Source organism: Amblyraja radiata, chromosome 13 (genome assembly GCF_010909765.2).
Source record: "Amblyraja radiata isolate CabotCenter1 chromosome 13, sAmbRad1.1.pri, whole genome shotgun sequence".
NCBI lineage: Eukaryota > Metazoa > Chordata > Chondrichthyes > Rajiformes > Rajidae > Amblyraja > Amblyraja radiata.
In genome coordinates, this window is record NC_045968.1 from 6,123,879 (window position 1) to 6,146,638 (window position 22,760).

At 41.1% G+C, this 22,760-nt stretch overlaps 1 protein-coding gene across 1 annotated transcript in view; it reads right to left on the reverse strand.

Annotated features, from left to right (window-relative positions):
* Positions 1-348: 348 nt before the first annotated feature.
* Positions 349-22,760, reverse strand: part of LOC116979570 (putative serine protease K12H4.7) — a 28,717-nt gene continuing 6,305 nt past the window's right edge. The window contains exons 2-9 of the mRNA XM_033031133.1: positions 21,151-21,332; positions 17,360-17,592; positions 15,330-15,465; positions 10,910-11,024; positions 9,575-9,776; positions 6,616-6,706; positions 3,796-3,992; positions 349-541 (exon numbers count right to left, since the gene is read on the reverse strand). Of these exons, the coding sequence (XP_032887024.1) occupies positions 432-541; positions 3,796-3,992; positions 6,616-6,706; positions 9,575-9,776; positions 10,910-11,024; positions 15,330-15,465; positions 17,360-17,592; positions 21,151-21,332 (1,266 nt within the window). The 3' untranslated portion in view covers positions 349-431. The remainder of the gene's footprint in view (positions 542-3,795; positions 3,993-6,615; positions 6,707-9,574; positions 9,777-10,909; positions 11,025-15,329; positions 15,466-17,359; positions 17,593-21,150; positions 21,333-22,760) is intronic.

A 22,760-nucleotide genomic window follows, 5' to 3' on the forward strand; every position in this document is an offset into this window, starting at 1 on the left:
AGGAACAACTAAGTATGTATGTCGGACTTTCAAATGTAATAATATTGTCTGAGCTCATTTGCATGTAGAGGTGTCTGTAAATTGGCTGTTCGTAATCCAGTGTGTCGTGTGATTCTAAAAATATGCATATTTACTCCACCATCCTAAGACTTAAATATGCATAAATCACATACTTTTCTATGTAGAATTTAGTATATATAGTTTAAAATTCATTCTGCTGACTAAATCACAAATCTACATTAGAAGATACTGTATATTCTGAAAAACATTTTAATAATACAGTTTATACAGAAAGTCATAGCATTAAGAAAGACTGGAAGAGAATAAAGGTAGTGTGTATTTGTTCCTGATATTCTATAAGGCCACATCGAGGAGAATAGTACAAATACAGCTAATTCCCGGGTGTTTCATTCTGATGTTGCTGAAAGCCTTTATTGTTTAACCCAGCTTTTAAGCCGCTGAAAAATCTCTTCTCTTGCTTCTCGGAGCTGTGGTACGTCACTTTGTTGCTCTGGGTACATGTCAGCACAGTGCGCTGTACCTGTTTCAATGATTAAATAAAATACATGGAATAAATTCTCCGAGACACATTGGCTCCCATGTATTGCACAATCATCTGCATTTACTGGTCTAACATCCCAAATGCACATGTACATAATGTCACTGATCTTTGTCACTTCAGAGATGTCCTTACGTTTCACATTACATTTTCAGTAATACCACACGTAAACGGGCCCTTCAGCCCATCAAGCCCACGAACCCATCACCCACTCACACTAGTTCAATATTATCCTATATTCACATCCACCATACACAGTAGAGGTAGTATTTTAGAGGAAAATTAACCTACAAACCTGACCATCTTTGGGATACAGGAAGAAACTAGAGGACCCGAGGAAGCCTACCTGGTGACAGGGAGAACGTGCAAACTGCACACACAACACCCGAGGTCAGGATCGAACCTGGATCGCCAGTGCTGTGAGTCAGTAGTTCCACCAGCTGCACCACTGTGCCACCCTGGTACATAGACACCACATCAGCCATCTTATAGCAAGCAGCGCAATCACGTAGGAAAGGAGGGCAGGAGCCCTTTCGTATGCTGCTATTTACAAGGGGGACGTGGTGGGGGGGCAAAGAAAGGATGAGTAATCTTTGTAAAGTTTGTCTGCGCTTTTGTGGCTTTTGTGTACTTTGTATGCAAAAACAAAGATATTCACTGTACCTAACTAAGTTCAAGTAACAATAAAGCATCATCATCGTCATTCTCTCTGTTGCTTCCTCCCTCTGTTCCCCTCCTTCTGTTTCACACCCTGTCAACTCCCCTCTGATCTTTCTACTACTGAAGGGATGAATAGAAAGTAGCCAATGAATCAGCACTTCTTTTGCAATGTAGGAGAAAACCAGATTACTTGAAGAAAACTAAAATGGGAGAAAAAGTATAAACTCCACACAGTTCAAACCTGAGGGCGGGATTGAACCCAAATCCTTCTAACGATGAGAATGCAACACTTTATGCTGTGCCACTCTGCTGTCCAGACCTACAACTCTTTAACATCTCAGTCCGCTTGCCACTAAAAATAATTTTCCTTGGCTACCCTCTGTTGATTTTAGAAATGAGAAATGGGATAATTCATAAATCCTGGAAGCTGGATAATATGGGTAAACTTCTAATTGAACAGTTAAAACCAGAGAGCTGATAGAGGGCAGCACAGTGGCGTAGCTGGACGAGCTGCTGCCTAACAGCACCAGAGACCCGGGTTCGATCCTGACCTTGGGTGAAGAGGACTTAGTGTCAGTTACATGTGGGAAGCACATTTATGGATTATCTCAAGTTTGCAAAGAGTAGAAGGATAAAGTTTTACCAGAAATCACTGGGAACTGTTGGGCCAAGAGTTATAAAAACCATAAGTGAAGGAATTTACTGAATTCGAAGAGGAATCTCCAGCAGATGGAAACAAAAGTACCTTGCTTTTTACATCACACTTCTCATAATTTTGCAGCAAGCCACAGCATTTATAGAGGACCACTGCTGGAGACCGACCGGGAGCTCCAACCGTGGGACTTAACATTGTGGAGCGTCTGATCCCTGTCGGGGATCGACCTCGGAGCTCCAACCCTGAGAGCCTGCGGACTTTAACATCGTGGAGCTCGCGGTCTCTGGTTCGAGAGTGACTTCGGGAGCTCCAAGCCACAGGAGCTTTGACCGAACCAATGCCGGAGCTTCGACCGCTGGCTGCGGGAGCTTCGAACAGTCGCCCTGACTGCGGATGGGTTGATTGCCCCGACCACGGGAGAATAAAGAGGAAGAAGATAAGACTTTATTGACTTCCATCACAGTGAGGAATGTGTGGAATCCGCTGTGGTGGATATTTAGGTTAACATTTATGTAGTTGTGTGTCTTGGTGCTTTTTTTTAGTATGGCTGCATGGTAAATCGAATTTCACTGTACCTTAATTGGTACATGTGACAATAAACTGACCTTGAAACACCACACTGTGTAGGAAATGTGGTATTAACATTTTCAGACAACAAGCTTCCACAAACAGCTGTTTGATAACTGTCCAATGATCAGTTTAGGTTTGAGTAAAAAAAAAAACATTGGTCATGACTTCACATAAACTTCTAAATAAGATAAATTATCTTGCAGAGCAGGTGTCATTTTAAGATGATATGAAAGATATACCCCTGGTGGCATAATGTGTCTGTTATTGTCCATGTTCATAAGTGATAGGAGCCGAATTAGGCCATTCGGCTCATCAAGTCTACTCTGACATTCAATCATGGCTGATCTATCTTTCCCTCTCAATCCCATTCTCCTGCCTTCTCCCCATAACCCCTGACACCCTGAGAGGGCACCTGAAATTATTGCCAGGTACAGATTAGGGGATATAAGGATTTGAAGAATTAATAGAATAGGGAGGGTAACAAACCTTAAGGAAAATATATTTGAAAATCCATATTGTGTCCTCTCCCAACTGAAAAGCCTTAGTACAACCCTTCCCCATTAGTTAAACTACTGAGTAGGATATGGTTCTTGCTTTGGGCAATTTGACGCACAATGTCTATAAACTTGCATTGATTACTTTATATGTACGTCAAGCTTGCACAAAAATGCATCTAATAATCACAATTATCAATTCTTCTCCTAACATATGTGAAACTGCCATAGAAGATAATGTTTATACATTAAAAATACTTGTATAGTTCACTCATAACTGCTGCAGCTTTCTTAACACAGATGAAAATATTATTTTTCACAGAGTATTGTTGTATTTGATTTTGAATACATAATCTCACACATGTGAGGCTATAAATTCCAGTAAATACCTAAACTACAGAGAATCAAAAGTCACCAGGGAAAGTGTTTATTATATCCAAATTTGGCTTAAGGCAAAATATTTTTATACCTATTTTAAAGATGATGGAAACTTAATCTTTACTTAATATGGTTTGAATTTCTGGGATTTCCAGCATAGAATCAATTGATCTTTTAAAAACGTGGATTACACTGACATTTGGATATGGATAGGATAGGTTTACAAGTATATGGGCCAAACACAAGCAGGTGGGACTAGTGTAGAATGGAGCATGTTTGTCGGCGTGGGCTAGTTGGGCCAAATGGCCTGTTTCCCTGCTGTTTGACTCTATGAAACCAAAGGAAATGTAAAATGGCAGAAATCAGACAATATATCCTTATGATATCCTTAACGTTATTGACTGGTTAGCACGCAACTAAAAGCTTTTCACTGTACCTCAGTACACGTGACAATAAACTATACTGAACTGAATCATTACCTTGAATGTAAATAGCTTTATGACCTTTGGTAACGCCTAGTATATGCCAGGGATCATTCGAGCCATTTGGGAACATTATCCGATTTCCTTTAATGTTATGACCTCCATAGTTTTCATTAGTGTGCTGTACAGCATCAGCAAGTACAACTGGATTAAATAGAGGGCCAAATAAATCTATGCATTGTTGAAGTTTGTAACTAAAAAGGGATGGAGAAAAAAAACCAAAGAATTGTTAAATAGTGTCCCCGACATTTCTAATTAGCAAAGGCTTCAAAATGGCAGTTTAATTGTGCAGTAAATAAGGTTTCAGCATTCTATGCTTCAAGTGTGGCAAAACAACTATAAAATGAAACATAGCGTGGAAACAAAGAACTGCAGATGCTGGTTTATACCAAAGATAGGCCAAATAGATGGCGTAACTCAACGGGTCAGGCAGCATCTCTAGAGAAAAAGGATGGGTGATGAAGGATCCCGACCCGAAACGTCATCCATCCTTTTTATTCTGCCTGACCCGTTGAGTTACACCAGCACTTTGTGTCTATGTAATGAAAGATGTCATATTGATATGTATTTAGATTACGATTGTGTAAAACTTGCAAGAGCCGATCTGAAAGTGAAACAAACCTGTTGGCATTGATTTTGAATTTGTGAAATGGATTTTCAATTAATTATCTTTGATGAAATTGCATCACATGATAAAACATGAGGTATTATTAAACACCACATTTACTTTACATACAGGATGGGCTAGTGTTTTTGACACTATTTTCCCTGACATTAGTCAGGGAGAAGGGGGTCTTAAATTATTTAAAAAGTTAGGCTCACTTTGAAACATCAACCTTCTTAATCTTAGAATATATCAAAGTGGTTTAATTGTAGCAAAGTGAAAATCAAGACCACGAATATAGGCACACAAAGAACAAAGAGAAAATGTTCAGATTTGTTTGAAAGTTATTGATGGAAAATTATTGGGTGTTCAGTATCAAAAACTGCTCAGCTCCTCTCTATGTGTTGTCTGCCCTTGCAACCTTCATCTCCCTACCTAGAAATTCATGATTCATAATCTAGGTTGGCATTCATGTCCATAAGCTCATGTGATAGGAACAGAATTAGGCCATTTGGCCCATCGTTCTTTAGTCAGAGGGTAGTTAATCTGTGGAACTCGTTGCCACAGAGACCAAGTGGAGACCAAGTCAGTGGATATTATTAAGGCAGAGATAGACAAATTCATCATTAGAACAGGTGTCAACGGTTATAGGAAAAAGGCAGGAAAATGGGGTGAAGAAGCAGAGATCAGCCATGATTGAATGACAGAGTAGACTCGATGGGCCGAATGGACTAATTCTACTCCTATAACTTGTGGACGTGTGTGTGAAGCCTACTCCGCCATTCAATCGAGGCTGATCTATCGTCCCTTCTCAACCCCATTCTACTGCATTCTCCCCATAACCCCAGACAACCGTACCAATCAATAATCTATTAATCTCCGCCTTAAAAATATCCTTTGACTTGGCCACCACAGCCTTCTGTGCAGAGAGTGGCAATGAAAAGTTATTTGCTATCTCAGGAGTGAGTTTGGATTCCACAGCTGTCTAACAGAGGTGCTTATTTAGAACCAACGCATAATGGCAGGTTTTCTAATTTCCTCTCGTTTTCTGCTCATTTTTTCACCCCACCAAACGCGGGTAAAATTCTCAGGGAACCTCAGTGTAAATTTCCACTGGCAAAGTCAATGGAGAACAGGCATGAATACTATGCAATTTGTCTTACCAATTGTCAACAAAGGTACTTGTAATGCACAAGATATCGACATGAATATAGAGTCTGTAGCATATTCTGTCTGACAGACGGCATAATTTAACACCAGATAATTTGAAAAAAATGCTAGTAATTATGTGCAACCAGACATTTAATGTTGTATACCTTTATATTGTAATTTTTAACCATATTTTTTGGTGGTGGAAATACATGACGTTATGCCTTTTTTGTCAATAAATGCCATTTTTGTGCCTTTTTTGTAATTTTATTATGCGTTTTTGCCAGCCTATTTCAGCGTTTTCACCTAAACATCCTGGCTCTAGTTATTAATATTACGTAACAGGATCTTTAATAAACCACTGGTGGTTTAGACCTTTCTTCACTGGTTGTGAGTTGCACAGCTGAATTACTGTAACTCCTCAAAGGCTATTGTGAATGAATGTACATTACTTGTTTCTATGTAAGCAGGACTCTATGTGGGAATACATGATTATCGGAAGAAATATGACATGTTGCACACGCTAGATGCAAGAAAATCTTTCCCAATGTTGGGCGAGTCCAGAACCAGGGGCCACAGTCTTAGAATAAAGGGGAGGTCATTTAAGACTGAGGTGAGAAAAAACTTTTTCACCCAGAGAGTTGTGAATTTGTGTAATTCCCTGCCACAGAGGGCAGTGGAGGCCAAATCAATGGATGGATTTAAGAGAGAGTTAGATAGAGCTCTAGGGGCTAGTGGAGTCAAGGGATATGGGGAGAAGGCAGGCACGGGTTATTGATTGGGGATGATCAGCCATGATCACAATGAATCGGCGGTGCTGGCTCGAAGGGCCGAATGGCCTCCTCCTGCACCTATTTTCTATGTTTAAAAAGTGTGAAAAATGTATTATTGCTTGTGGTATACAATTTGCTGTAAATAAAATCCAATTCTTATGAACAAAATATTCTTGATTTTTTTTAATACATTTAAATGTGAGCTTACTCAGTACTGTAATATCATTAATTTGTTTCTTCATTCAAAGATAATTAATGAATAGAAAGACAAACTACTGCAATTCAGCTTACCTGAGGGGAAAGCCAGAAAAGGGCTGGCGGAGTGATTCAGTTGATTGATAATAGCCAAACTCTGTACATGACTGATAGGCCCATTGTCTGCCTAGAATGAGTGAAAAATTCCATTGAAGCGTAAAAACATGTAAAAATACATTGCAACTAAGTGCATAAACATAGAAAAATACCACGCGGCCAAGTCGGTAAAGGCAGAAGATCAATTTGCACTGAACCATCTATCATGAGTTTGTTTATCAGACTGTGGGCTGGTCAGAATATCAATTACCATGCCACAAATCATCTAATTGCCTGCCAGGTAGTAAGATGCAGAAGAAATTGCTTCCTGCTTCTGACCAGAATTCAGTTTGAATTCCAATTTGAAAGCCACTTTCAAAACGCCTGATTGCCAACATTTTTATCAGGTCATAAGGAACAGGAGTAGAATTAGGCCATTTGTTCCATCAAGTCTACTCCCCCATTCAATCATGGTTGATCTATCTCTCCCTCCTAACCCCATTCCCCTGCCTTCTCCCCATAACCTCTGACACCTGTACTAATCAAGAATCTATCTATCTCTGCCTTAAAAATATTCACTGACTTTAACTCCACAGTCTTCTGTGGCAAAGAATTCCACAGATTCACCACCATCTGACTAAAGACATTTCTCCTCATCTCCTTCCTAAAAGAACATCCTTTAATTCTGAGGCTATAACCTCTAGTCCGAGACTCTCCCACTAGTGGAAACATCCTCTCCACATCCACTCTATCCAAACCTTTCACTATTCTGTATGTTTCAATGAGGTCCCCCCTCATTCTTCTAAACTCCAGTGAGTACAGGCCCAATGCCGACAAACGCTCATCATAGGTTAACCTACTCATTCCTGGGATAATTCTTGTAAACCTCCTCTGGCCATTCTCCAGAGCCAACACACACTTCCTCAGATATCTGGACGTTGTCAAGCTTGACTAGTACGTGCAAAGGCTGAACAGGTGGCCTACACAAACTATGCATGAAGACACCTGAGAGCTGGGTTCGATCCCAACTATGGGAGCGTCTGTACGGAATGTGTACGTTCTCTCCGTGACCGTGTGCGTTTTCCTGCCACAATCCAAAAACGTACAAGTTTGTAGGTTAATTAGATTAGTATAATTGTAAAATTGTAAATTGTCCCTTGTGTGTGTAGGATAGTGTAAGTGTGCGTGGATTGCTGGTTGGCGCAGACTTTTCCACACAGCATCTCTAAACTAAACTAAAATGCTCCCCCAGGTTCAATTGGTTCTGAACCAATAAATATGACAACCAGCAACAATATTAGAATTTTCAATGGGCATGAGAAAACTATAGATCAATATAGTACTTATGGTTTGTTACAAGCTAAAATCCTAAAACTATGGAATTCTCTGCCTCAGGCAGGTTCGCTGGATACTTTCAAGGGAGAGCTAGATCGGGCTCTTAAAGATAGTGGAGTCAGGGGATATGGCGAGAAGGGGTACTGATTGGGGATGATCAGCCATGATCATATTGAATGGCAATCCTGGTTCGAAGGGCTGAGTGGCCTACTTCTGCACCTATTGACTAAACTAATCACTCTGCCATCCAGTGGTCAGGGAACTGTAACCAGGCATCATATGGTGACTTCCGATCAAAAAAAAGGAAAATTAGGGGAGGAGAAAATTTAAAATGTGGGAGGCACCTGTTGGACCATTGTTATCTTCCATTTTCATAATCATTTAAGATTGTTTTTAAATAGTAACATTTTAACATGAGAATGAGATAAGAAACATTAGGGAGACATTTTGAGTACAAGGTTGCTGACAGGCTCACACACACCCACGCAATGCAGCACAGCTGAAACACTGGTATCATTCATAGCGTGCAAATTGTAAGGCTGGTTTAAGTATTGTTGTAGGAAGGAACTATAGATGCTGGCTTTAACCAAAGATAGACACAAAATGCTGGAGTAACTTAGCGGGACAGGCAGCATCTCTGAAGAGAAGGAATGGGTGACGTTTCGGGTCGAAGGAGAACAAGGGTCTCTACCCGAAATGTCGCCCATTCCTTCTCTCCAGAGATGCTGCCTGTCCCGCTGAGTTACTCCAGATTTTTGTGTCCATCTTCGGTATAAGCCAGCATCTGCAGTTCCTTCCTTCATAGGAAAGCAGAGTGGTCTGGTTTTGAACATGTGCCTTCAGTAACATTCCTTCGCAGCCTATTCACTCAGAAAACCTTAGCGTAGTAGCACTTGATGAATGCATCAACTCGGACTCCCACGTTATTAATAAATATTAATATTAAACCCAGACCTTTATGAAATCCTCTAGGCCAACAGGAATGGTTTGTTTATAAATCCATAAATAAATTCAACTTCTACAAAAAAAACCCCACAAGGTATTTTGCTTTTTCTGCCATTCTGCATCCAAAATAAACCATCAGATTCACCAAGAAAGCAAGCTAACCACGGAGAAAGAGGGAGAGAATGGAATTGACAGGATGGTGCTACTGGAATATTATCGGTGTTGAATCCTGCTGCAGTGAGATCTAGATTAAGCACCCAATACTTTTTCAATGAAGTGTAAAACTATTCCAATCCTCCACCAATTTTAAATTCCACGATACATGAGATAGTGTTTTTTTTAATTTGGGCGGCACGGTGGGGCAGCGGTAGATTTGCTGCCTTACAGCGCCAGAGGCCTGGGTTCGATCCTGATTATGGGTGCTGTCTGTACAGAGTTTGTACATTCTCCCCGTGACTGCGTGGATTTTCTCCGGGTGATCCGGTTTCCTCCCACACTCCAAAGATGTACAGGTTTGTAGGCTAATTCGCTTGGTATAATTGTAGAAAAAATTGTCCCTAGTGTGCGTAGGACTGTGTTAGTGCACGGGGATCGCTGGTTGGCAGGGGCCCGGAGGGCCGAAGGGCCTGTTTCCGCGCTGTATCTCTAAACTAAACTAAAATACTGATTGCTTTCCTACTTCCATCTGCTGCTGGAGCAGACCAGGACGTGTTCAACATGTCAGATAAGAACTTGCTGTAACTTGCATCCAGACATTTTTCTTCATACGTATCCAGTAGGAGCTGCGAGACTTTGGCATATCTCTTGTAAGGTATGCCCAGTGATGAGTTCTCCATTATAGTACAGACCACCTCAACTGTGATGTTGGTACCTTTTGGGTCCTTTTAACAAAACATACAGTTAAAATATTGCAGAGGAATGTGAGAATGGAAAATGTGAGAAATATACATTGAAAGAACATCATTACTTATCAATTAATCCTCCCACCACCCATTATCTTCTATCAGAATATGAAAGCTGGGATATCCACAAACACATTTAATAAAGAGATTTCAAAGAATTACAACATTTATAAAAATAGGTATTTTATTGTGGTCTGAATGCATCGAAATGGGGCGGCACAGTGGTGCAGCAGTAGAGTTGCTGCCTTACAGCGTCAGAGACCCGGGTTTGATCCTGACTATGGGTGCTGTCTGTACGGAGTTTGCACATTCTCCCCGTGACCTCGTGGGTTATCTCTGGGTGCTCCGGTTTCCTCCCACATTCCAAACACGTGCGGGTTTGTAGGTTAATTGGCTTCTGGAACAATTGGCCCTAGTGTGTAGGATAGAACTAATTTACGAGTGAGCATGGACTCGGTAGGCCGAAGTGTGTGTCGCACTTTATGTCTAAAATCTAAAATGTCTTAAGTAAAGTCATTATATAAAGAGATTTCAAAGAGATAGAAATAGAAAAGAGATTTTTTTATTGCGGCCTGGAATTTCTAATAAATCTAAATGGATGCACTAATCTGGCAGTTTCCTCCCACACTCTAAAAACATACAGGTTTGCAGGTTAATTGGCTGAAGTAAAAAACAATTGTAAAATTGTCCCTAGTGAGTAGGATAGTGCTAGTGTATGGGGATCGCCGATCGGTGCGGGTTTGGTGGGCTGAAGGGCCTGTTTCCGCACTGTATCTCTAATATAATATTAAAATAAAATATGAAAATCAAGACCAACATTTACGTGAAACAAGCCATTTATCTGGAGCAAGGCAGAGCAGGGGCTTCTGACTGGTACAGACACATCCATAGGTACTGTACTTCAAGATCACCTCAATGTACAACCAGTTCAAACAAAAGCTGAAACATTGACCCACATATGCTGGTTTATACCAAAGAAGATCCTGAAGAAGGGTCCCGACCTGAAACGTCAACTATCCTTTTTCTCCAGAGATGCTGCCTGACTCGCTGAGTTACTCCAATAGTTTGTGTCAGTCTTCAGACAAATACTTCCTATTTGTTTCAGTGCTTACCTCAAACACTCTGTTGTCCTTATTATATTGGACCACATCCATGAAATTCCCAGCTAGAGTCTCCAATAAATATGCAGAATCCATTTTGGATTTTATTTCAAGTGGTTCACATAACCTGAAATTGTGATGGTGAATAGTTTGTGATTCAAAAAACAATTCTGAAAAAAAGGCATAGGTATACATAAATGTATCTAAACAAACGTCATTGCCATGTTTAATGTTTAAATGCATGAAAGAACATTGCTCAACCTTTTGTATGTTAAATATCTCTTTACTTTTCAATGACATATATTCCAATATTCATTAAAACATATTACTGCTCTTTGCCTACATACACACTTAAAAGGACATTCAATGAACACTTATACAAAGTAAATACATCATCCAAAAACACAGACAACAATGCCCTAAATCCAGAATATGTTATAAAATGGTGTAAGTGAAATATATCTACCTTGGGCAAGAGGCAACTCAGAAAAAAACTTCAAAACAACACAGAAAAAGCAAATTGTAACTTAAAAGCAAAATAACTTAAATTCTTATTACAGCAGAGCTACAATGCGGGTTTGACATAAATACTTTGTTTAGGATTCCCTCTTTATTCATGAGTGGATAAAGGAGAGAAATTGTTGATAAAATAATTACAGTCAGGGTAAGTGTTGCATCACGCAAACCTCATGATGAGATCACTTTATACTAAAGAATGTCGCAAATCTTTCAGCATTGTATTTTGCACTCATGAGCTCAATTTCATTATCTTTCACAGGAGCACATTCCTCAACAACTAGTTTAATTATTCAGCACCATGCACAGTAAGTCTGCCAAGCTGCTGGTGAAATGCCTTTCCAATTTGTAATTGGTTTGAGAGCTTCAATCTCCATTGAGTTTAACCCAATCTTTTCCTTTAAGTAACTCAGCGGGACATGCAGCATCTCTAGAGAGAAGGAATGGGTGACGTTTTGGGTCGAGACCGTTCTTAAGAGATGCTGCCTGTCCCGCTGAGTTACTCCAGCATTTTGTGTCTATCTTCGGTGTAAACCAGCATCTGCCGTTCCTTCCTACACTTTTCCTTTTAGTATTTCATAGAATGGATTGTAGAATTTGCATGTATCACTTATGGTGGTGCATGCAAATTCATGACATTTGGCTGAACAACCCACATTATCAAGCAAAAATCTGAACTGACTTTGGGTGGAGAAGGGATAATTTACATGTATTTGATGTGTCTTAGGAAATGTTTAAGATGTGCGGGAAACAACTTATCCAAATAAAAGTTCCACATACTGTTTCATCAGCATTAGAAAAAAACATGAGCTAGAATAACAAATTTAGCTTGAGGGGAATTGCAGAGATGTTTAAAGTTTTAAAGGCTTCAGATTAGTCACTGGGGGATTTAGTATCCAGGCTAAAAGGAAGGATGTGGGAGAGAGGGTGAGTAATGATGATAAATGACCCTTTCACAATAGTAGAAGGGAAGAATCTTTGATTAAGAGTGAGGTTCCTTTGGTAAGGTTAAATAGAAATAGTCTGATAGTATTAGGGCTAGTTAAGGCTCTAGCTGCAAGCATCCTATGATGAATAACACCACTCCGTCCATGGGAGTATAAGAGTCAAGTGTGCATTATTGACATATGTACTGACAAGGAAACAATGAATTTCTTATTTGCAGCAGCATAACAAGACTAAAAGACTGTACTCATAGATAACATATTGAACAGAATTTTTTTTTTTTTACTCAAATACAAGTGCAAAAAGCCCAAAGTCCTTAGTGCAACCATAGTTCACCCCTCCTATCTCCCCCTCCCCCTCCCCCCCTTGCATCAATTGGATTCATACCTATCCCCCCCACCCCCGTGCATCAACTGGACTCATACCTATTCCCCTCCCTCCTCAACCTACATCCTTTCCTCTGGCTTCACAATTCGTGACTGTTCAATCCTTTGTCCCACAATTTTTTTTGTGTCTCTGGTCTTTGTCCAACCATCTGCCCCATACCTGTGCTCACCTATTACCTGCCATGCTTTGTCCCGCCCCTCCTCTTTTCTAGCTGTCTTCCTCCTCGCCACCCTGCAATCAGTCATGAGGAAAGGTCCCAACCCAAGGCGTCACCTGTCCATGTTCTCCAGGGATGCTGCCTGATCCGCTGAGTTATCCAGCACAGTGAGCCTCTTGTTTTTGTAATCAAACATCTGCAGGTCTGTTTCTAAATTAAAACACATGGAGTTGCGATCACTGTCCCCATAAATTCTCCTCCAATGAAACATCAATCGATCACTTGGCCAGCTTTGTTTCCCAATACAAGGTCCAGTTTGGTCCCTCCTCGAATTGGACGATCTTCATGCTGTTTCAAGAAACCCTCTTGGAGACAACGAACAAATTCTGCTCAGTATAAGCCATTTGCATGAAGGAAGTTCCAGTCAGACAGATGAGAAATGTGATTTAATTGAGATCACGTTGGGTATTTTAATGACAAAATGCTGCCCTCAAATGGATTAACACAAAAATTCATGTGTGTATGTCTCTGAGTTTAATAATCTGAAATGCATTTGATTATCCTTAGATTTACTTTTTTAGTTTAGTTTTGAGATACAGTGTGGAGACAGGAGACCATAGCGACCAGCAATCCCCCTACACTATTGTACACACCAGGGACAATTTACAATCTTTACTGAAGCCAATTAACCTACAAACCCGTATGTCTTTGGAGTGTGGGAGGAAACCGGAGCACCTGGGAAAAACCCATGTGGTCAAGGGGTAAATGTACAAACTCAGTACAGACCGTGCCCGTAGTCAGGATCGAACCTGGGTCTCTGCCGTTGTTAGGCAGCAACTGTACTGCTGCATCCACCGTGATTGGTATAGTACAGTATACAGTGATTGGCATTGATGGTTTTCTGGGATTTGATGAGGCAGAGCTTCTTCCTCGGCAATCCAGTAATATTAAGGCAAATGAAAGGCACTGCAATGAATACTTTCATTGATTTGTCTATGTATCATATGTATAAATATTAGAAAGTAGGATTCCCTTAACAGTAAAACGAGTTTGCAAAGACTTTGCATGCAGCAATAGGAAACTCACAGGTATGCAGCAATCTTGTGGAAAGGCTCAACATGTTCAGACCATTTCATTCAGGGTCAAGCAGATCTCAAAACATAGATGCCAGTTCCCTGTGTCTCCTTGTGGCCCCCTTGTTGTCATTGTCCTTATGGTTCCTTCTTTGCTTCAATCTCAGTTTAGATCTACTCACACATGAGGGGATGCATAGCTTTACAATATTAAGATTATGTACTGTATGGAGAAGGTGATAAAGCTTTTCTCCCAAATGTTAGTCTCTGGGGAATGACATTGACTGAAGTCCACAATTGCAGAACAGACAGCAGAAAAGCTCACTGGTTCATCCTGGTTTAAAAGTTTCAAATGTTTTGGCTGATAAATCAGACCAATTTTCCAAAACATGGTCTCCTTTCATTGAATTTCTTCAACAACAGAATGGTTGAACACAAATTCAAAACCGATGCTTGGGTTGGGTGAGCGGGTGTAGGGGAGGATAGCGGGACATATCTCCGCTTTTTCTCTTTTTTTCTCTCACTTCTTTGGCAGTTCAGGGGTTTTTTCTTCTCTCTTTTTTGTATCTCTCTTCTTCCTCTTCATTCTTTCCTTTTAACTTTTTTTTCCGATTCATTTATCAGTTTATAAAATGTTAAAACTGAAGCTGTACGAAAATTGTATAATTGTTATGTCGGTTTCTTTCTTCTTGTACAATTGCTTCTACTGAGGAGTGAATGAATAATGCGATGTAAAGCGCCTTGAGTATTAGAAAGGTGCTATATAAATCCCATCCATTATTATTATTATTATTAATAAAATAAACATTTTTTTTTAAATTAAAAAAAAGTTTCAAATGCATTTTTTCTTTGGCAGAACTCACCTCAAATTGATGGAGATAACAAAAAAGTTTGCAAACTCAATTAATACCCAGTTCAACACATTACAAGGCTCCTATATGTACATTCAAAATCTAATTACATTAGAAATCAAAGTTAGAATTAGGGTACAGAGAAGGTTTACGAGGATGTTGCCAGAACTAGAGGGTTGGAGCAAAAGATTGAGTAGGCTGGGACTCTATTCCTTGGAGCACAGGAGGATGAGCGGTGATGAGTGTGGACAAACAGTGTTAATGTCTCAGGGCTAAAACTGCCTGAGCTGCTGAGTACATCCAACATTTTTCGTTTTATTTTACGTTTCCACCATCCGCAGTGTTTTGCTATTGGTTTAGCAGTTTGATATTTCCCCCACAGAGAACTTCGATGTAATCTGCCCAGGAGTTTGCACGTTAATTCCACGATCAGTTTTAACGAGGTTGAAATAATCTCATAAAATATGTTTCATTTATGTGTATTTAAAATTGACCATACTTACTGAAAATCTAGTGTGATCTGGCTGTACGTGTTAGTATTTGGCAACAATTCGACGAGTGTATCAGAGGCATCCTTCACCAGTAGAGGGCATGAAGTACTATAACTTTCCAAGGAATAATTAACCACTTCCAAATACTCTGAAAAATATTGAAATGAAGTCCCAGTTTTATTTCCAGTTTCTTTGGTGTCAACTAGGAATTCAAATGATCGTTCATTGTAGAGGTAACTACAGAAATTGTCCAAATTTATAAAGATAGATATTGTCTAACCTCAAAGATAGAGGGGTGGCACAGTTACGCAGCGGTTGAGTTGCTGCCTCACAGCGCCAGAGATCCTGACTACAGGTGCTCTCAGTACGGAGTTGATACATTCTTCCTGTGACCAGTTGGGTTTTCTCCGGGTGCTCCAGTTTCCTCCCACACTCCAAAGATGTACAGGTTTGTGGGTTAATTGGCTTTGGTAAAATTGTAAATTGTTTCTAGTGCGTAGGATAGTGCTAGTGTACAGGGGTTTCATTGGTCAGTATGGACTCAGTAGGTTGAAGGGCCTGCATGTGCGCTGTATTTCTAAAGTCTAAAGTCTACGTCAGATATCTGAACAATGTGAAGTTCTCAGAGAAACAAATGCAGTTAGATAAAAAAATTCTTGAGTAAATCAGTGGATCAGGCACTACAGGTAGGAAGGAACTACAGATGCTGGTATGAACAGAAGATAGACACAAAATGCTGTAGTAACACAGCGGGACAGGCAGCATCTCTGGTGAGAAGGAATGAGTGATGTTTCAGAAGGATCAGGCAGCATGTTTGGAATAAGAGGATGGGTGATGTGTTGGGTCGGGAACCAAACTGTTATGCTGAAGGAATCTGAAGTAAGGTCCCGACCAAAATGGTCACCTATCTTTTTTCTCCAACGATGCTGCCTGACCCGCTGAATTACTCCAGCACTTTGTATCTGTCTGTCTTTGCATCTGCACTTCTTTGTTTCGACTGTTTGAACAAATGAAATATTCAGTTAAACATTCTCTCTTTTCCTTAAACTGTTTGCTATTGAATTGCAACTAATAAGTGGAATTTCAAAATAGTGACAACGAAACCTAACCTTAAAGCCTTTCTACAGTGAGTGAAATCTGTTCATCCAAATCAGTCATGGAAGTGATTGAACTGTATACATGCACTGGAAGCCTGACATCCTGCAAGTTGCAAAGGTCCATTCACACAAAATAAAGAGTTAAAAACATGATCAGATGAATAAAAGGCACAAAGTGGTGGAGTAACTCAGGGGAGGAGATAATTTTTTTTTTTTTTTCTCTGGAAATTTTCAAGAGACAGCTAGATAGGGCTCTTAAAGATAGCGGAGTCAGGGGATATGGGGAGAAGGCAGGAACGGAGTACTGATTGGGGATGATCAGTCATAATCACATTGAATGGCGGTGCTTGCTCGAAGGGCCGAATGGCCTGCTCCTGCAACTATTGTCTATTGTCTATGGTGGACAAAAGTGCTGGAAAAACTCAGCGGGTGCAGCAGCATCTATGGAGCGAAGGAAATAGGCAACGTTTCGGGCCGAAACACTTCTTCAGACTGATGTAGGGAGGGGGGGATGGGAAGAAGAAATGAAAAAGGAAGAGGAGGAGCCCGAGGGCTGAGGGAGAGCTGCGAAGGGGAGGAGACAGCAAAGTCTACCGGAAATTGGTGAATTCAATGTTTATGCCACTAGGGTGCAGTCTGAAGAAGGGTTTCGGCCCGAAACGTTGCCTATTTCCTTCGCTCCGTAGATGCTGCTGCACCCGCTGAGTTTCTCCAGCACCTTTGTTTACCTTCGAGTAACTCATGAGGTCATACAGCGTCTCTGGAGAACATGGAACGGTGATGTTTTGGGGCGGGATCCTTTTTCAGACTGATTCAATGGTGCCTAACCTGCTGAGGTGCTTCAGCACCTTGTGTACTTTTGTAACAAAAAATAATTAGTTCCCCCGTCCTAATTTTCATTTCCACTAAGTTCCAGTGGCTCACTCTTAGGTCCGGCTGACTCACCTGAAAAGTTGATAACTGTTTGCACTGGTGCACTGGATGCGACAGCAGCGTAGACAAGGTGTGGGTATTTTAGTCTAAACCATGCGGCCAGGGATCCGGGATAGGAACCTCCAAATGCTACCCATTTGTTGTGCGTAAGGTTCATTTTGACATCGACCACTGCTCGAAAGTGGGCGAGGTCGGCAAGGGCCTGGTCACTGCGGAGGTACTGAAGATTTGATGTGCTTAAGTCTCTTGAAGAAAATGACAACAAACACAACATAAGAGGGTTAATATTTGTAATTTTAGGCACACACGTTGAACAAATCACACAGATGTTATTCTTTTATTGTTCACGTCTTAATTTATTTTAAAATTCAACTAAAGATTTTGAAAAATTAGAAATCAGAAAGGTTGTTGTCTTAACTTGAGTTATTGTCTGTTGACATTTATATGCGGGACAACTTTGTCATAGAGTCATAGTCATGCAGAGTGGAAACAGGCCCATCGGCCCAACTTGCCTACACTGACTAACATGTCCCATCTCCACTAGTCCCACCAGCCTGCTTTAGGCCCATATCCCTCCAAACCTTTCCTATCCATGTATCTGTCCAATTGTTTCTTAAATGTTACGATAGTCCCTGCCTCAACTACCTTCTCTGGCAGAAAAAGGTGCTGGAAAAACTCAGCGGGTGCAGCAGCATCTATGGAGCGAAGGAAATAGGCAACGTTTCGGGCCGAAACCCTTCTTCAGACTGATTTAGGGTGGAGAGAAGAAAGGAAAAAGGAAGAGGATGAGCTCGAGGGCTGAGGGAGAGCTGAGAAGGGGAGGAGACTGCAAGGGCTACCGGAAATTGTAGAATTCAATGTTTATGCCGCTAGGGTGCAGACTGCCCAAGCAGAATATGAGGTGCTGCTCCTCCAATTTCCGGTGGTGCTCACTCTGACCATGGAGGAGGCCCAGGACAGAAAGGTCGGATTCGGAATGGGAGGTGGAGTTGAAGTGTTACCTTTGATTTTCCAGCATCTGCAGTTCCTTCTTAAATACCTTCTCTGGCAGCTCGTTCCATACATTCACCACCCATTGTTTGAAAAAGTTACCTCTCAGTTTCCTGTTAAATCTTTTCTTCTTAATCTTAAACCTAAGTGCTCTGTTAGTTCCCCCCCGCCATGGGTACCATGTAATACCGTGCTACCTGCTCCATGGTCGGGTAGTCAGCGACTAAACCGTCTCCTCCACCTGGTTTGCCAGGTGAGGAGGGGGCTGTGGACCCCCAGCAGGACCAAAAACAAGACCTGTCAAAGGGCGGATGAGCTCCTAGCGATCCAACGGCCATCCACACTTCAGTAGAAGTTGCAATCACTGTCGTACACGGCATTGTAAGGAATGCCCGTCGGAAACCAGCACCATTGCGTCGCTAATATTTTCAATGATTTAATAAAGAAAGCGAATAGCATGTTGAAGAAAGAGAATGGCATGTTGGTCTTTATAACAAGAGGAATCAAATATAGGATCAAAGAGGTCCTTCTGCAGTTGTACAGAGCCCTTAGTGAGACCACACCTGGAGTATTGTGTGCAGTTTTGGTCCCCTAATTTGAGGAAGGACATTCTTGCTATTGAGGGAGTGCAGCGTAGGTTTACAAGGTTAATTCCCGGGATGGCGGGACTTTCATATGCTGAGAGAATGGAGCAACTGGGCTTGTATACTCTGGAGTTTAGAAGGATGATAGGGTATCTCATTGAAACATATAAGATAGTTAAGTGCTTGGACATGCTAGAGGCAGGAAACGTGTTCCCGATGTTGGGGGAGTCCAGAACCAGGGGCCACAGTTTAAGAATAAGGAGTAAGCCATATAGAACGGAGACGAGAGTTGTGAGTCTGTGGAATTCTCTGCCTCAGAGGGCGGTGGAGGCAGGCTTTCAAGAGAGAGCTAGATAGGGCTCTTAAAAATAGCGGAATCAGGGGATATGGGGAGAAGGCAGGAACGGGGTACTGATTGGGGATGATCAGCCATGATCACATTGAATGGCCCTTCCCAACCAATTGTTCAAGCGCTTTTGATTGCAACATGCGCCTTAATTTAGTTCAACAAAGAAACTGACAAGTTACTAAAGAACTGGCTCGAAGGGCCGAATGGCCTACTCCTGCACCTATTGTCTATTGTCTAATAATAAAAAATAACTTAGTGCAAGAGCCCTGACAATCTAGTCAGCCTAACTAACTGCAGCTGCTTTATGCATCTCCCTCCATCACAGGGACAGAAGCGTAATTTACTCATGACTGTACAGCATTTGACTCATTTGCAGGACATCAGAACAGATCACATTACACACCAGACAATTTTGAGGGGGCGGATTTATCTGGAAATTTATGCAAATAATTGGTGTCATTTTTATTGCATTATCTCCACTCTGGCATCTATTCTTCACATACTTAATCACGTACCTAATCTGAGGAAAGACATTCTTGCCATAGAGGGAGTACAGAGAAGGTTCACCAGACTGATTCCTGGGATGTCAGGATTTTCATATGAAGAAAGACTGGATAGACTCGGTTTGTACACGCTAGAATTTAGAAGATTGAGGGGGGATCTTATAGAAACTTACAAAATTCTTAAGGGGTTGGACAGGCTAGATGCAGGAAGATTGTTCCCGATGTTGGGGAAGTCCAGGACAAGGGGTCACAGTTTAAGGATAAGGGGGAAATCTTTTAGGACCGAGATGAGGAAAACATTTTTCACACAGAGAGTGGTGAATCTCTGGAATTCTCTGCCACAGAAGGTAGTTGAGGCCAGTTCATTGGCTATATTTAAGAGGGGGTTAGATGTGGCCCTTGTGGCTAAAGGGATCAGGGGGTATGGAGAGAAGGCAGTTACAGGATACTGAGTTGGATGATCAGCCATGATCATATTGAATGGCGATGCAGGCTCGAAGGGCCGAATGGCCTACTCCTGCACCTATTTTCTATGTTTCTATGTTACTTTACAAGCTAAAAAAAATGAATTGATCTTTTTGATCAACCGGAAAATAACATACATTTATTAAAATAGAATAAAAATGTGAGGCAAATTAAAATAAAGTGTGATTTTGTTGAGTGATGGTGCACCAAAGATATCATAGCATGGGTATCAATTGTATCTTCATCTCATGACTTTTACAGAATAACACAGGAGGAAACTGAGAAGGCACTGCAATATTCATTAGGTAAGACAGGGAAGAAACTACCTGAGCACTGAGCCATTGGTCTCTAATGCCCCTTGGGAGCGAACTCATTTTAAGAGGATACTTGTATGCTGACTGTACTATACCCATCTGCCCAGCATAACGCAGACAAAAATAAAAACTGGTATATTACACAATTAGAACATAAAATAGTATGGTACAGGAACAGCCGCTTCAGCCCACAATGTCCCTGTAGAACATGATGCCAAGTAAAAATAATCTCCTTTACCTGAATGTTACACATATCCCTCCATTCCCTGCATATACGTGCGCCTATTTAAAAGCCTCTGAAATACCACAGTTGTATCTTATTGCACCACCATCCCACCAATCTCTGTGTTAAAAGCTTTCCCGGTACATCTCCTTTAAACTTTGACCATCCCACCTTCAAGTTAAGGCCTCTAGTCTTTGATATTTCCACCCTGAGAATAAGATTCTGACCATCTACCTGATCCATGCCTCCCACAATTTTGTCTACCTCCATCGAGTCTCCCCGCAGCCTCCGCCACTCCGGAGAAAACATTCCGAGTTTCTCCACCCTCTCATAGGGAAGACCAAAGGGTGAAACAAAGAACAACTTTCAACCTACGTTGTTGGCTGGCTTTTTCCATAAAACCGGTGCTCTATAAGAAGACACATAGCTCCCAATTTTTCAGCAAAGTTTATCCAGGAACCGTGGTCCATCCAGGCTGGGTTTGCTGTGCCCTCTCCACCAATCATCAGAAATACAGGACCGCCAGGCTGATAAAATGTATCATTGATGTAAAATCTCTGTGGGAAATGAAAGGAAAGATGCAAGCAGAACTGCTTTGTCAAATTAATTATCATTCCTTGCAACATCCATATCACCATCCGCGAGTACAGCAAAATAATAAATCCAAATTCCAAATCCAAGCAAGAATATAAATAAAAGTCTAAGTAGGCAAAAGTTTTGGAATGACTGAAATAAATGAAGACTACACAATAATTATTAAAAGAAAAAGAACTGCAGATGCTGAAAAGAACTGCATCTCAAGTGATGTTGCCTGACCCGCTGAGTTACTCCAGCACTTTTTGTCTACCTTTACTACAAAATCATTATTCATACACTATCATTGTTCATAAGTTTGTGTTCATAAGTGATGGGAGCATAATTAGGCCATTCAACTCATCAAGTCTACTCTGCCATTCAATAATGGCTGATCTATCTCACCCTCCAAACCCCATTCTCCTGCCTTCTCCCCATAACCCCCGACACCTGTACTAATCAAGGATTTATCTATGCCTTAATATCCATTGACAGCCTCCCACAGCCTTCTGTGGCAATGAATTCCATAGATTCACCACCTTCTGACTAAAGTCTGTTATTTTATCAGAAGGTTAATCCCGCAAAACAGCAGTCATAACATCACAAGCATGTGGAAAAGAGGTGATAAATGGAAGATGTCCATTGCAAGGAGACACTAGCAGGTTAAGATAATTGGCAGTTATGACAAATGAACATCTGTATAGACAGATGGGAAGCCCCTCACTTTAAAATGATGGGGGAGAGATTCTGCTCTGATCACTTATGATATCCAAAGAGGCCTAGGGGTCCATATGCATTGGAAAATATATTAAAACAAATCATGTAAAATAAACTACTGGATTCTTGGCTTATATACTGTCAAGAGCTCAAGCGAGCAGAAGCTACACCAAATCTATACAAAGCCCTGTTATGTCAATATCTGGAACTACTCCGAGCAAACACAGTTTTCTTTGTTCTATGAAGGGTATGAATGACCTTGGAAAGAGTGTACAATAGATTAAACTGATGGTAACTGGACTCTAAGGATTATAAAGACAGAGGGAGAGAGATAAGAGAGAGAGAGAGAGGGAGAGAGACAGAGGGCGAGAGAGAGACAGAGGGAGAGAGAGACAGAAGGAGAGAGAGATAGAGGGAGAGAGAGACAGAGGGAGAGAGAGACAGAAGGAGGGAGAGACAGAAGGAGAGAGAGACAGAGGGAGAGAGAGACAGAGGGAGAGAGAGACAGAGAGGGAGGGAGAGCGAGAGAGAAAGAGATACCAAATTCAGGCTGACCATCAAGGATCCATCTGTATTAATCCTAAATTAATCCCTTTGTTTTATTCTCCCGACCTTTCCATCAACTCCTCATACATGTTTGTCATCCAATTGCGCAGCCCGAGGGACAATTTACAGTGGCCAATTAACCCATCAAC